At 36.9% G+C, this 12,596-nt stretch overlaps 2 protein-coding genes across 2 annotated transcripts; one reads left to right on the top strand and one right to left on the bottom strand.

Moving 5' to 3' along the window:
- Positions 1-1,273: 1,273 nt before the first annotated feature.
- Positions 1,274-4,205, top strand: LOC122002020 (polygalacturonase At1g48100-like). The gene is made up of 7 exons (XM_042557048.1): positions 1,274-1,483; positions 1,879-2,010; positions 2,349-2,513; positions 2,756-2,800; positions 2,874-3,081; positions 3,397-3,587; positions 3,813-4,205. The coding sequence occupies exons 1-7, from the start codon at positions 1,274-1,276 to the stop codon at positions 4,203-4,205; spliced, it is 1,344 nt and encodes a 447-aa protein (XP_042412982.1).
- Positions 4,206-5,324: 1,119 nt separating this feature from the next.
- LOC122029045 (pentatricopeptide repeat-containing protein At3g48810-like) lies at positions 5,325-8,709 on the bottom strand. Its single transcript, XM_042588008.1, has one exon. It carries the CDS (start codon positions 8,240-8,242, stop codon positions 6,263-6,265), a length of 1,980 nt encoding a protein of 659 aa, XP_042443942.1. The 5' UTR covers positions 8,243-8,709; the 3' UTR covers positions 5,325-6,262.
- Between the last annotated feature and the right edge of the window lie 3,887 nt (positions 8,710-12,596).

The raw sequence follows: 12,596 nt of genomic DNA on the forward strand, positions 1-12,596 counted from the left end.
CCGTGATTTACCTCCTTCGTGTTGGCCTAGGGAAGGATTGACGGGGGCACTGGGGGTGAGCGAATCGTCTTTTGCCATATGAGTCGTTTGCTGTGAGTATTTTTTAATTTATCCTATAAATTGTAAAAAAAAAATTATAAAATCAGATTGATCATTTCAGAATTAGTCGACATAAGCTGAATATATAACATTAGCAAAAAAAATTATTACAATCATGTGGTAAATTGACGTAAAATGTACAAAAATATGAATACAAAATATTCGACTTTGTTGCTTGTCCACCAATCAACAACAATAACAACAACAATAACCAAGTATTTTCTCACTAAGTAAAGTCGACTGTATGAATATTTTTACACTATTGAGTTCTATCTCCTACTAACCAAATCTTTTTTAGTCTTCTTCTTCCTCGTTTGATATGTATGTTTATCATAGTTTCACATCACCTAACTGGAGGATGTATTAGTCGTCTAAATATATGTTTGTACCATCTTAAATGTGTCTCTCAGAGTTTTTTCTCAATAAATGCAACTCCGACTTTCTCTCTAATGCTCTCATTTCTTATTTTGTCCATTCTCGTATGTCTACACATCCACCTTAATATCCTCATCTCTGCAATTCTCATCTTCTGCTCATGTGCTCGAGTCATAGCATAACATTCAGTTCCATATAGCATAGCAAGTCTAACTGTGATTTTATAGAACTTACATGTAAATTTAAGAGGTACTTTAAAATCACATAAAACATTCGACGCTCCTCTTCATTTCAACTATCCTATTTGTATTTTATGTAAAATTTCTCTCTCAATCTCTCCATCATTTTATAAAAATAATTCTAAATATTTAAATCTTTCGATTTCAATTAACTTATCATCTCTTATTTTAATATATACACATAGACACACGCATACACACAATTTCTTATGTCAATACCATGTGTTTATTATTCTTAATATTATCTATTTGTTGTCGGCGTAAGCTGTTGTTACAAATATTTATAAAATAAGTTGAACATATAATTTTTTTTTCTTTTAATTTGTGGAAACGTAGGAGCTGCTTATGCTTAGGTGGACACGCGACTTGGAGTGCTGGGGCCTACGCCTATTTATAAACTCACCTTCTTCTCCATCTTTTCATCTCTCGTCGTTTCAGCAGAATGAGGTTGAAATGCTTTGTGCTGCTGCTCTTCTTCCTTGTCCTCTTGTTATGGACTAAATTTGACGGATGTGAAGCAAGGAACTAGGCACAGGAAGCCAAAGTTGTCTCCCTCAGCCATGGCAAGAAAGAAGGGAAGACATACAAGTGTCGGTAGCAGCAAGGGTGATCGTGACGATCACGGTGACAGTAGAGACAACCAGTTGAATCCACCTCCGAGCTCACAACCACCATATCCGGGAACAGAGCACCAGGTGCCAAATCCAGCCGCCATGTTTAGTGTGCTTGATTATGGAGCCAACGGGGATGGTGTCGCAGATGACACCAAGGTCAGCTTCTCACACATTCTTCCTTCTACCCCCATTAGCTAAACTTTTAACTATAGCATTTTACAAACCAGCTTATGGGGAGAGTTAGTCCATAAATATGCACGCTAATTAGTCTACTTGTAATTTGGCTGGAGATTGCATGTAGGCAAATCCAAATTGAAACAGAGAGAGGACTTTTTGTGATGCAATGTGTGACAAAAAAAAAAAGGCTCTGCTTTTTTTTTTTGCTTTTCAATGTCACAATATAAACTGTCACAGGGAATCAGAATGTTGTTGCCTCCTTTTCAACTACTTGATTCTTTTAGTTGTCTTTTTAAAAGGTTGTTTGTGGTTGATAAAAGAACAAGATTTGGTGGAGAAAGTTAAGAATGATTCTGACCTTGGTTTTGCTGCAGGCTTTTGAGGCTGCATGGGCTGCTGCGTGCAAGGTGGAAGGATCAGTTTTGATTGTTCCAGCTGAGTTTGAGTTCCTTGTAGGCCCCATCTCCTTTTCTGGACCTTCTTGTGGGCCAAACATTGTGTTCCAGGTAATCCTACGACTTGAGGATGGAAACAGAAGCTAGCCATTTGCGATGCAGTTTCCAGCATCAGAGTAATCAATTGTATTTGGTCTACACAAACAGTTTTAAATGCCTGTTGGAAACTAGTGATATAGTAATGAATTTAACAAGGACACGAGATAAATAAATGGAAGGAAGAGTAAAAAATAACAGAATACTATAGTGATAGAAGATACAAGACTAGAAAAACAAGATCATTTATTTAGGTTCATCCAGGGTGAGAGGATGAAATAATTTGCTAGGGTATATAAAACTCACCAGGAATAAAATGACTAATCCTAAAGAATCGCTTGCGCCTGTTGCAGTTAGATGGAACAATTTTGGCCCCAGCTGATTCCCGAAGTTGGGGATCTGGCCTACTCTGCTGGATCGAGTTCACGAAACTGCAAGGAATAACAATTCGTGGTAGTGGAGTCATAGAAGGACGAGGCAGCATATGGTGGACGAGCACAGAGTCTAATGCTCATCCAGTAAGATAGCTGATTTTATCTCCATTTGAACATTATCGATTAGTTATCTCTGCTTGCATCATCAAAGCATCTTAACCCTTAGGGGGAAAGACTCAAGTTCACTCTTTTTTGTTACAAATACATCCTGACCATGGTTCATCCTTCATAGAGTAGTCATATTCATTTCTCGCTCGAACATAATAACCCTACAAGTCATAAATATTATTGCACATTGCTGATTTTCAAGGTGAAACCTTTGGCAGAGCGACTATGAGCTCAGTCTGAAGTTGGTGGAGATCAAGCCAACTGTAAGAAATCCCATCCAATTTGTGGCATTCGCCATTCAATATAGCAATGATTCACCAAACAAAACATTTGCAGGCTCTGCGGTTCTATGGGAGTTATAATGTAACAATAACTGGCATCACAATCCAAAACAGTCCACAATGCCACCTCAAGTTTGACAATTGTGAAGCAGTCCAGGTCTTCAACATGACAATTAATTCACCTGGCACAAGCCTCAACACAGATGGAATACATCTGCAAAATTCAAGGGATGTAATGATTCATCATACCAACATGAGCTGTGGTAAACTGTTTTTACTGATTCAGCATTTCCTTTCTGGCATAGCAAAGGAATATGGTGCCAATTTTTCACACTGACAACAAATATCAACAACAAACAGTGATAATATACATGTTCAAACAATTTCACTTCTCACCCATTGTGCTCTAAGGGTGATCATTTGATATTCATCCTAAATGCTGCAGAACAAAAGATTGGTTTAAGATCCTCCATGGCATCTAAATGGTTTAAGATAACAAGAAAGTCGAAACAAATTTTCACTGTAACAAACTGCTCGAGATTTGCTAACATGAGATCTTGCATTTTGCTTAAACATAGGTGACGACTGTGTCTCAATCCAAACAGGATGCACAAACATCAACATCCACAGTGTAGACTGTGGTCCTGGTCATGGAATCAGCATTGGTGGCCTTGGAAGAGACAACATGAAAGCATGTGTTTCTAATATAACTGTAAGAGACATCAACGTGCACAACACAACGAATGGTGTCAGAATCAAGACCTGGCAGGTGAATGCTTCAGCATACCCTAATTACAAAGTAATCTATAAAATTCCTTCAGTTCATATCCAGTAATAAAGTTTCTCTTATCCCATTCTGCAAACAACTTACAATTAGCATACAAGGAATTACATTTTGTTTGTCCCGCTATAAAAGCATTGCATAGAAAAGATACACAAACAAACTGTACCTGGGAACACTAATGGATATCAGCACAAATACTATGAATTGCAGGGTGGATCAGGATCTGTTCAAAGTGTAACATTCTCAAACATAAGAGTATCCGAAGTCCAGACTCCGATTGTCATTGACCAATTTTACTGTGATAGATCTTCATGTAAAAACCAGACATCAGCCGTAGCCCTGTCAGGAATTGCCTATGAGAACATCAGAGGGACATACACAGTGAAACCAGTGCACTTTGCATGCAGTGATGCTTCTCCATGTTCAGACATCAGTATAACTGGGATCGAGCTTCAACCACTACAAGAACAGTATCACATGTATGAACCATTTTGTTGGAAGGCCTTTGGGGAATTGTATCCTCCAACTGTCCCTCCAATTGTCTGCTTGCAGAGTGGAAAACCAGCCAGCAACCGCATCTTGTCTGACCATGGCATGTGTTGATTACCATCATCCTCAAGGAAATTGGCATACTGTAAATTTGAGATTGCTGTGATTCTTGTGACACTGTATTTAGCACCAGTGTAAATCTAGAATTTTCCACCCAAATTCATATAATTTTCCTATTCAAGTTATATATTCTAATAAGTAATAAGTATAAATAAGCAAAGAAATAATAAATCAAACAAGTTGAAAGTAAATCAAAAGTTAGTGAAAGCTATCTAACCATAAAACAACTTATCCTTATGTTCACCAAAGTACCCAAAAAAAACACCCGTGAGACTCCAATCTATTTAGGGCCATTTACATGGATTTTATCCCTCCATCAAACAATTCTACAAGGTCATGCCACTAAAACTTTCCAATGTATTAAATCAATCATTTTGGTCCAATTTTGAAAACACAACAGAAAAGAGATCTTATGTTACACCAAGTATAGTGCATGCTCAATGCATATCAATAAGGACAAATGAACGATCACAGAAAAAGATATAAAAGGAGATGCCAAGTATGAGGAAGGCAAGATTTTCTTTTTTCTTGATTACTTCATTCTCTCTTCCTGATTTTGACTTGAGCGTCGGAGGGTCAACGCCAGGAACCCCTTTCCTGATTTTGATTTTGTTTGCAGGATCGAAGTCTTCAACCCGTCAGCAGTCATCCCACCTCCGGCATTCCAGCTTCCTTCATTCGAACAGGATCTGAGGATCATATAGTATTTGCAGCTCTCTACTGCTGCCTTTACTGAAATCAATCAAATACTTTTGAATCTAACTATATTTGAGAACTATTAGTATCTTTGAATAGATTCAGGAAAAAAAAAAGAAAAAGATATGTTGGAGCACTGTCACACTTGTTAGTTGTTACCCAACTTTTACATGTTCGAAATAGAATAACGAGAAAGTATATCGTGTTACTTCCAAATCTTAGGAGAACGAAATCCTCCTTCGTTTGAATGTTCTAGTGTTTTTTGTTCTACACACAATGTAGATGGTAGAATCGAGGAGTAATTTCCAAGCAGTAGTTGTATGTCACTTTCAAGGACCTTGTTATCAATCCAGATTGAAACTATTCACTCTTGCAAGGTGCTTTTTCTATCTGAATTGCTGACAAACAATTGTCATATATATAAAGAAATCTTAAACTTGAAGAATGTATAATCAAAAGGTTCATCTTCATGAGAAAGCCAACACGTGTGAGATCTTGTAAGCCTCACTTTGCTGGATCTTTTCTAAAGTAAGAAGTCTCCAGATTCTACACAAGCTAACCAAGTAACAAAAGAACAATGTGAAATCTTCCCTCAATGTGAAGCAACCCAGATTACCACTGCGCATTCTTCTCATCACAATTGATTATAGACATGCTGAAATTGGGCTGGCATGCTCTGCTCTTAAGATGAGTATTACATTTCCAATTCTCGAGCAGTCCAGATACATTAATGCTCTTACTAAATGAACTAGATTTTGCCATGAGGAAGGGTTCCCCCACCCACCCATCCCCGAAAAAACAGCAGATCAAGCTATAAACTAATAAAGACAATTCCAGGTATATCCCATACATCGTAAAAAAATTTGGTATCAGGATGGATGCTATCCCAGTAGAAATTGTTGAAGGTAATCTTGTAATGCAATAGCTAGATCTGCTACAGACTGATATTTCAGCATATAATCAGGTGAAATACAACTATTTTGTTCTCTTCACATTAGAAGTTACCATATCATTTCTTGTACAGTTAAATACTTCTGATTATGCAACCAAGCCAATAGCAAGTGCTCAAGGAGGCAAGCCATCACCTTGGTTAATTATCAACAATCCAAAAGGCAAGCTTGACAGACAAACTGCCAACTTATTTCATTTAGAGGTGACAACCAAGGATCTGCCCTACTCTTCCTTTCATGAGCAAACTAAGAATGTTTTTCTTTATATACCACCAATAGAGCATTCATGACCCTCTTTTTACCTATTTTTTTGGTTGATTGAAAAGCTTAAATTATCCTTTTCACTGGCAAACAGCAGGACAATAAGCCCTAGATCCAAACATCCACTCTCATAGAATGATCACCTTACTTCAGAATGCCATTCATCACTCTAATCATAACAGAGTAATCTGAGTTTACATAAATGCCTCGTACTAGTACATTCCAAGTGACAACATTGGGGAAAATACCTTCATCCAGCATTTTCTGAAGATATACCATAGAATCATCTATCCTCTGCTCATTACAAAGGCCAGCTATCAGAGTAGTATAGGAAAATACATCCCTGTAATAATTTCCTGAATAGAGTTGACCAAAAAATTGAGTAGCATTTCTAACTAAGCCAGCCTTACAGGAAGCATAAATCAATCCATTAATAGTGAAAGAGTCAGGTTTTATGCCATGGACAATCATCTTTCCAGTCAGTAGCAAAGCTTCCTTGATCATACCCATCCGTGAGATGCTATGTATCACTGTGTTATAAGTGACAACATTGAACTCAGCCCCATTTGCTATCATGTCACCCATAAGTGTAAAAACTTCTCTGAAACTTCCTTCTTTGCAGAGGCCACAGAGCAATTCATTGTAGGTTCTGGTGTTCGGCAGACAACCATGAATTTTCATCTCATCTATTATGTTCATGGCCCACCCTACTCTTCCACTATCGCATAAATATTTAACTAAAGTATTATATGTCACTGTATTAGGAGGACAGTTCTCCAATATCATATTCTTAATAAAGTTCATAGCATGCTCAAACATGAACCTCTTGCAAAATGCCTCCACCATGCAGGTATATACGACTACATTAGGCTTACAACCACTGTTCATCATAGTGTTCCATATTGACATTGCACCTTCAAGGTCTCCTACTTTTGATAAGGAGTTAATCAGAGAACTATAAGTTCTAATATCAGGAGAGAAATCATTTTGAATCATCTCATCAAATACAGCTAAACCTCTTCTAAGATTTCCAGCAGAGCAAAGGCCATGAATAAGGACATTGTATGCAATGATGTTGGGCATGCATCCTTCTAGAGTCATTCCATGCCAAACATCTATAGCTTCTGAGATGTTTCCTTCTTCAAGAAAACCTTTTATCAAAGATGTGAAGGTAACAATACTAGGGGCACATCCTTTAACTAGCATTTGAGCTAGAATAGCAACAGACAGCTTCATTTCCTTTACATTACACAAAGCATTCAAAATTGTCGTGTAAGTGATTTCATTAGGCCACAATCCTCTAGTTATCATATCATCAACCAAACAAAGTGCCTCTTTAACATTATGCTCCTTACATACACTGTTAATCAGAGCATTATATGCAGGTACACAGGAAGCTGAGCTTTTAGCTAACTCCTTGGCCTCATCTAACTTTCCAAACTTACAAAGGGAAGATACAATTGTGGTGTAACTCACTGCATCTGGAGAGTGCCCCTTCTTTGACATCTCGATGAGAAGTTTGCGTGCAGTATCTATTCGATTATTTTGGCATAAAGCTTTGAGAAGAATGTTGTAGGTGAAGACATTGGGTTCTATTCCCTCTTTCTTCATATTACTGTAAATAGGATTTATCAAATTGATCCTGTTATCCTTCAGAACTGCATCCAAAATATGATTGTAGATTCTGACAGTGGGTCTGCAACCAAAATCTTGAATGCGGTAGAATGTTTTCAAGGCTTGTTCTACTGTACTACTTTGAGCATACGACCTTATGACACTGATGAATATGTCCTCAGTGCAGGGTAGACCTTGCAGCTTCATCTGTTGCAGGAGGTATTGAACAGTATCCATTGCATTTTGCCTCCCTAATTTCTCAATCATCATTTGGTATGTGAGGGGAGTGTGTCTAAATCCATTTAACCCTGCCACATGTCTGAAAAAATCTAGTGCAACAGCAATGTTCCTCTCTGACTTTAAATGCCTCAGTACGTCTGCCTCTTTTAGTTTTGAAACATCTGAGCCCTTCTCTTTTTCAGTATCAGGAATCATATTCAAAGTGAGGACGGATGTCACTGCTGACTTTGGAACCTTAAGCAACAACGACCGGCCCTCTGAGAGATACATAACTCAAGCTTCCAGAAACTTGAATTTAACACGTAGATTTTTGCAATAGAAGAACACAAAAACCTGGCAAAAATTATAAGAAAGATTGTCGTTGGGTAATACTTTCAAGAGCAACAAGGTCCAAATTCAACGCCAAAGAATCAAAAGATAAGGAGACTTCCATGTACAAATAGATGCTTAAAAACATAGTATTGTTTAACCGCACAAGTGAAGATTCTTTCAAATATTCACGAAACAGATAGTTCAAAAAAACGAAATTGCTGAAAGTATCAAAGATAAGAGGCTTCGCTCGAGTCACCCAGCGGAGGAGGGTCACACTAATCTGGCGCGAAGGGGAAGAAGGGGGTGATTACGAGAACAAGGGAAAACGACTTCCTCTTCCTCCTGCTCGAGATAAGCAGTCGCAGGTCGAGTCGGGGGAGAGGCGGCGGCAGATTCGCGCTGGAATTGCAGAGGGAATAAAGAGGAAAAGCAAGAAAAGGGTTTATCTCTCGAAATTTATCACAGCCAACCCGGTTCAACTAAACCTCCGGTTCGCTTGAACAAACATGTTTCCGATTTTTACTGAAGTGCATAATTAAATTCGTAAAATACCTATTTCATGTACATAATTTTTAAAATGATCAAATAACGTAAGAGATATTGATTTTACCCCTCATCCACATCACCTGCTCGTCGCCATATATCTCGAGCGCTCGTTTGAAGCAAGAAAAAGCATTCCGAATCATTTTAATTTCACGAAGCCCCGCTTCAACTAAAATCCAATCCTGAACCGTAACTCTTCCTTCCCTCCCGACATCGCCGGCTCCCTGCTTTCACTTAATTTCAAAAATGCAATTCTCAACTTGGTCGTCTACTCATTCCTGTCTTTCAGTATTTCACCGGTGAAGTCCTGTATCACCGATCCTTTTCATATCTAGTTTCTTCACCTCCACAATCATCGTCATTTACTTCTCTATTCTCCAGAAGTTGTAAAGTCCAAATCATATATTCACTAGCTATCGTATTCCCGAAAGCTTCACAACCTAGGTCAAAGTTCTATTTCACTATCTTTTTCACCGCGTTAACTTGTTACTGTCCCGAGCTTCACCACCTTCTTCATCGGGTTAGCTCCTTATTGTTCCATCGCACCACATTAATACATCTATGAGAATGTCGAAATATCCATCATCATCTCTAAAGGCAAAACTTTTGAGAGTAAAAGTATTTTTTTTAATGGTTCATTTATTTTTCATTATAGCTTTATTTATGAAAATACATTTTTTATATGTAGCCTTGTTAACACTATCAAGAAGAATTTCCTAATATATACTTTATCTAAATAGGTTAATACTATTTAACTTTGGTATAAAGTATAGTTTGATTTAATATTTATCATATTTCTTATTTAAAATATGTTAAGGATTTCTTAATCTAAATAAGTTATATCATCTCTAAACCTCTAAACCGAGCACCTTATGTGTGTATAGAACTGTGTTGTCAACAAATTTAAAAATTTTAATATTTTTAAGATTATAATGTATATAGAACTCTTAGTTCATTAACTTAATTTAAATTATCAACAAATTTAATATTTTTTTTAGATTATATATTATTTATGTTTGCATTTATTCTAATTTCATAATTGTTAATTATGTTTTCATTCGTTGTATAGAGCTAGTAACTAAATTTAGTTTAACTTTGTTTTACTAAGATATTATATTGAATTTTACAATTTTTGAGTATTGTTTTGTTATACAGCAAGAAAGTAAAAGAAATACATTAAGTTCAAGAAGTGTAATTCAATTATCAAGTTTGTAGGACAAGTTACATTGAATGAGCAAGTTGGGATATTTTATAGATTTTTATTCTGGAACTTTCATAAGAGGAAAGACAAAGGATCATTCAGGAGTTATGCTCCATGAAAAACACATAAGTGTTATAAGAAATAGCCCATTTTCATTATTCATGAGCATACCAAAAATTCAACATCTTAAGGGATTACTAGTGAATATATTTGAGAGTTGGAATTGTGAATAAGAGACATTCAAATTCGCCAATGTGGTTATGTCCTTCACAACCAATGATGTAGCATTATTGCTTGGAATCCCAAATAGAGGCAGACATATCGTGATGCATTCTAATGTTGCCTTTGGTGCATTATTTGAAACATTTTTTTCCATGTTAGATATAGATTGGAAAATCTAATGAGGACATATTGTCTCCAAGTTGATTCAGATTCGGATGTTTTGCTATTTTATAAATTTTATATTTTATATCTTTTTTCTTCTATTTTATTTGCTTCTAGGACATATAAGCTATCTTTAAGAATTGTAAATATTGTCGATAATTTCAACAACCTAGGAAGTTATAATTGAGTTAAGGTTATATATAATTATATGACTCCTCAACTCCCAATATTTGGGAATGCTTTTACATTGAAGACTCCTAGGTGTACCCTCTCACTACCTTATATGAAGAGATTTGCCAATCTACTTGCTGTAAGTTTTTATTGGTAAGTTAATATATTTCATAAATATTTTAATAGTATCTAATTGTTTAATTATGACATAGGTTTGGTTTCTTGAGCATGTCCCTATTCAAGTGATAGACAACATTGTAACACCAAGGATAAGTAAGTGGAGATCTATTTATTCTCACAAAAATAAAATAAAGACTAGGTTAGCAAAAGTCTGTCTTAGCCAGGTAATCATTATGTGTATTTCAACTCATGCTAAATTCATCTTATATAGTTAATGGTTTTTAATTAATTATGTATCATTATTGATTTTGTATATTATTGTTGATATTCTCCCTACCCCTGAGGAAGTAAATTTACTTGGCACCCCCTCCTTATTAAATTTGAGTCTACACCACAACGGGGTGAGACATCGGCTTCACAATTTCATATAGACTTAGAGGAAGAAATTGGATGTGTTCATTGCATTATAAAGGAAAAAAATAATCCAAAAGCTTACCCTTGATAATGAAAGCTTAGTGAAAGTTAATCGAGAATTAGTTGTCATTTTAGAAAGGCAATTTTTTTTTTATCTAGCTAGTCATCCTACAAAAGATCCTCATCTTGACCTTGTTTCAACCAATCTGAAGAGGCCAATCGATCAGCCGATCGATTGGGGAGACCTTCTCGCAAGTACAGAGAGGTTCCCAATCGATCAGCCGATCAATTGGGCAACGACAATCGATTAGTCGATTGATTGGGGTTGGATTTCTCGCAAGAATGCAAGGAAGCCTGAATCGATCGGTCAATCGATTTAGGGCTTTTTTCAGTGAGAGCACAGAGACACTCTGAATCGATCAATCGATCGATTCAAGCCTCTCCAATCGATTGGGATATGACCATTGCGCAGGATACATGTTTTGGACGGTTGGGATCGCTGGGATCTTACGTAGCAATCAATTGGGAGGAAGATCAATCGATTGTGAGCCATAGATCGTGAAATATAAAGGCGACGGTAAGTTCAAATGAAGAAGTGCACACACAAGATCTTTACGACCGAGCTCATGATTCTTCCGCTAGTTCTTGAAGCATCTTAGGGATAAGTGTTGTTGCACTTCCAAGAGTCAAGAGGCATCTAAAACCTACAAGAGATCAAAAAAGAAGGTTCTTCATTTGTATTATCGTGTATTTATTTCTTGTTTTGAGTTGTATGCTTGTGTGAGTTTGTACGAGGTTTCTCCACCTCTAGTTGTATCTGAGAAGGAGTCTCTTTCTTAGTGGAGAGGGCATCGTGTGTGAATCCTTGGATTAATCACCTCTTCTTGAGATGGATACCAAGTAAATCCTGGTGTTAGTGTTGTGAGCTTGTTGTGAGGTTTTCCGCTTCATCATCATCATCTTCGAAGCAAGCAAACAAGTGCGACAAGCTAATCACCCCCTTGCTTCGAAGTGACCCAACAAGTGATATCAAAGCAAGCCCGCTCTTTACTGGACTCATCACCGGAAGGGTAACGAGCTAGAGGAAGAAGAAGTTGAAGCCTAAATTTCATTAAGTCAAAGACTTCATCAAAGGCTCAACTTCAAAATGAATTTTCGAGATGGATTCGACACAAGAATGCCTCTACCATTCACATCGACAAGCTTCAATTCCTGGAAATCAAGAATCGAAAACTTCTTCATGATAGAGATAGAGCAATGGTTTGCTCTAATGGAGGGATTTGAAGCTCCAATGGATTCAAAAGGCAAAATCTTCAAGAAAAGCAAATGGAGCAATGAGCAAATTCAAAGGTGCTAAGCAAATGGCAAGGTAACCAAATTATTGGTTAGTTTATTGCCAAGCAAAATTTTATGCAAGATTGGAGAATGCAAATATGTCAAGGAGCTTTGGAGCGAGTTGGTAAGAATTCATGAAGAACC

Source organism: Zingiber officinale, chromosome 1A (genome assembly GCF_018446385.1).
Source record: "Zingiber officinale cultivar Zhangliang chromosome 1A, Zo_v1.1, whole genome shotgun sequence".
Taxonomy (NCBI): Eukaryota; Viridiplantae; Streptophyta; class Magnoliopsida; order Zingiberales; family Zingiberaceae; genus Zingiber; species Zingiber officinale.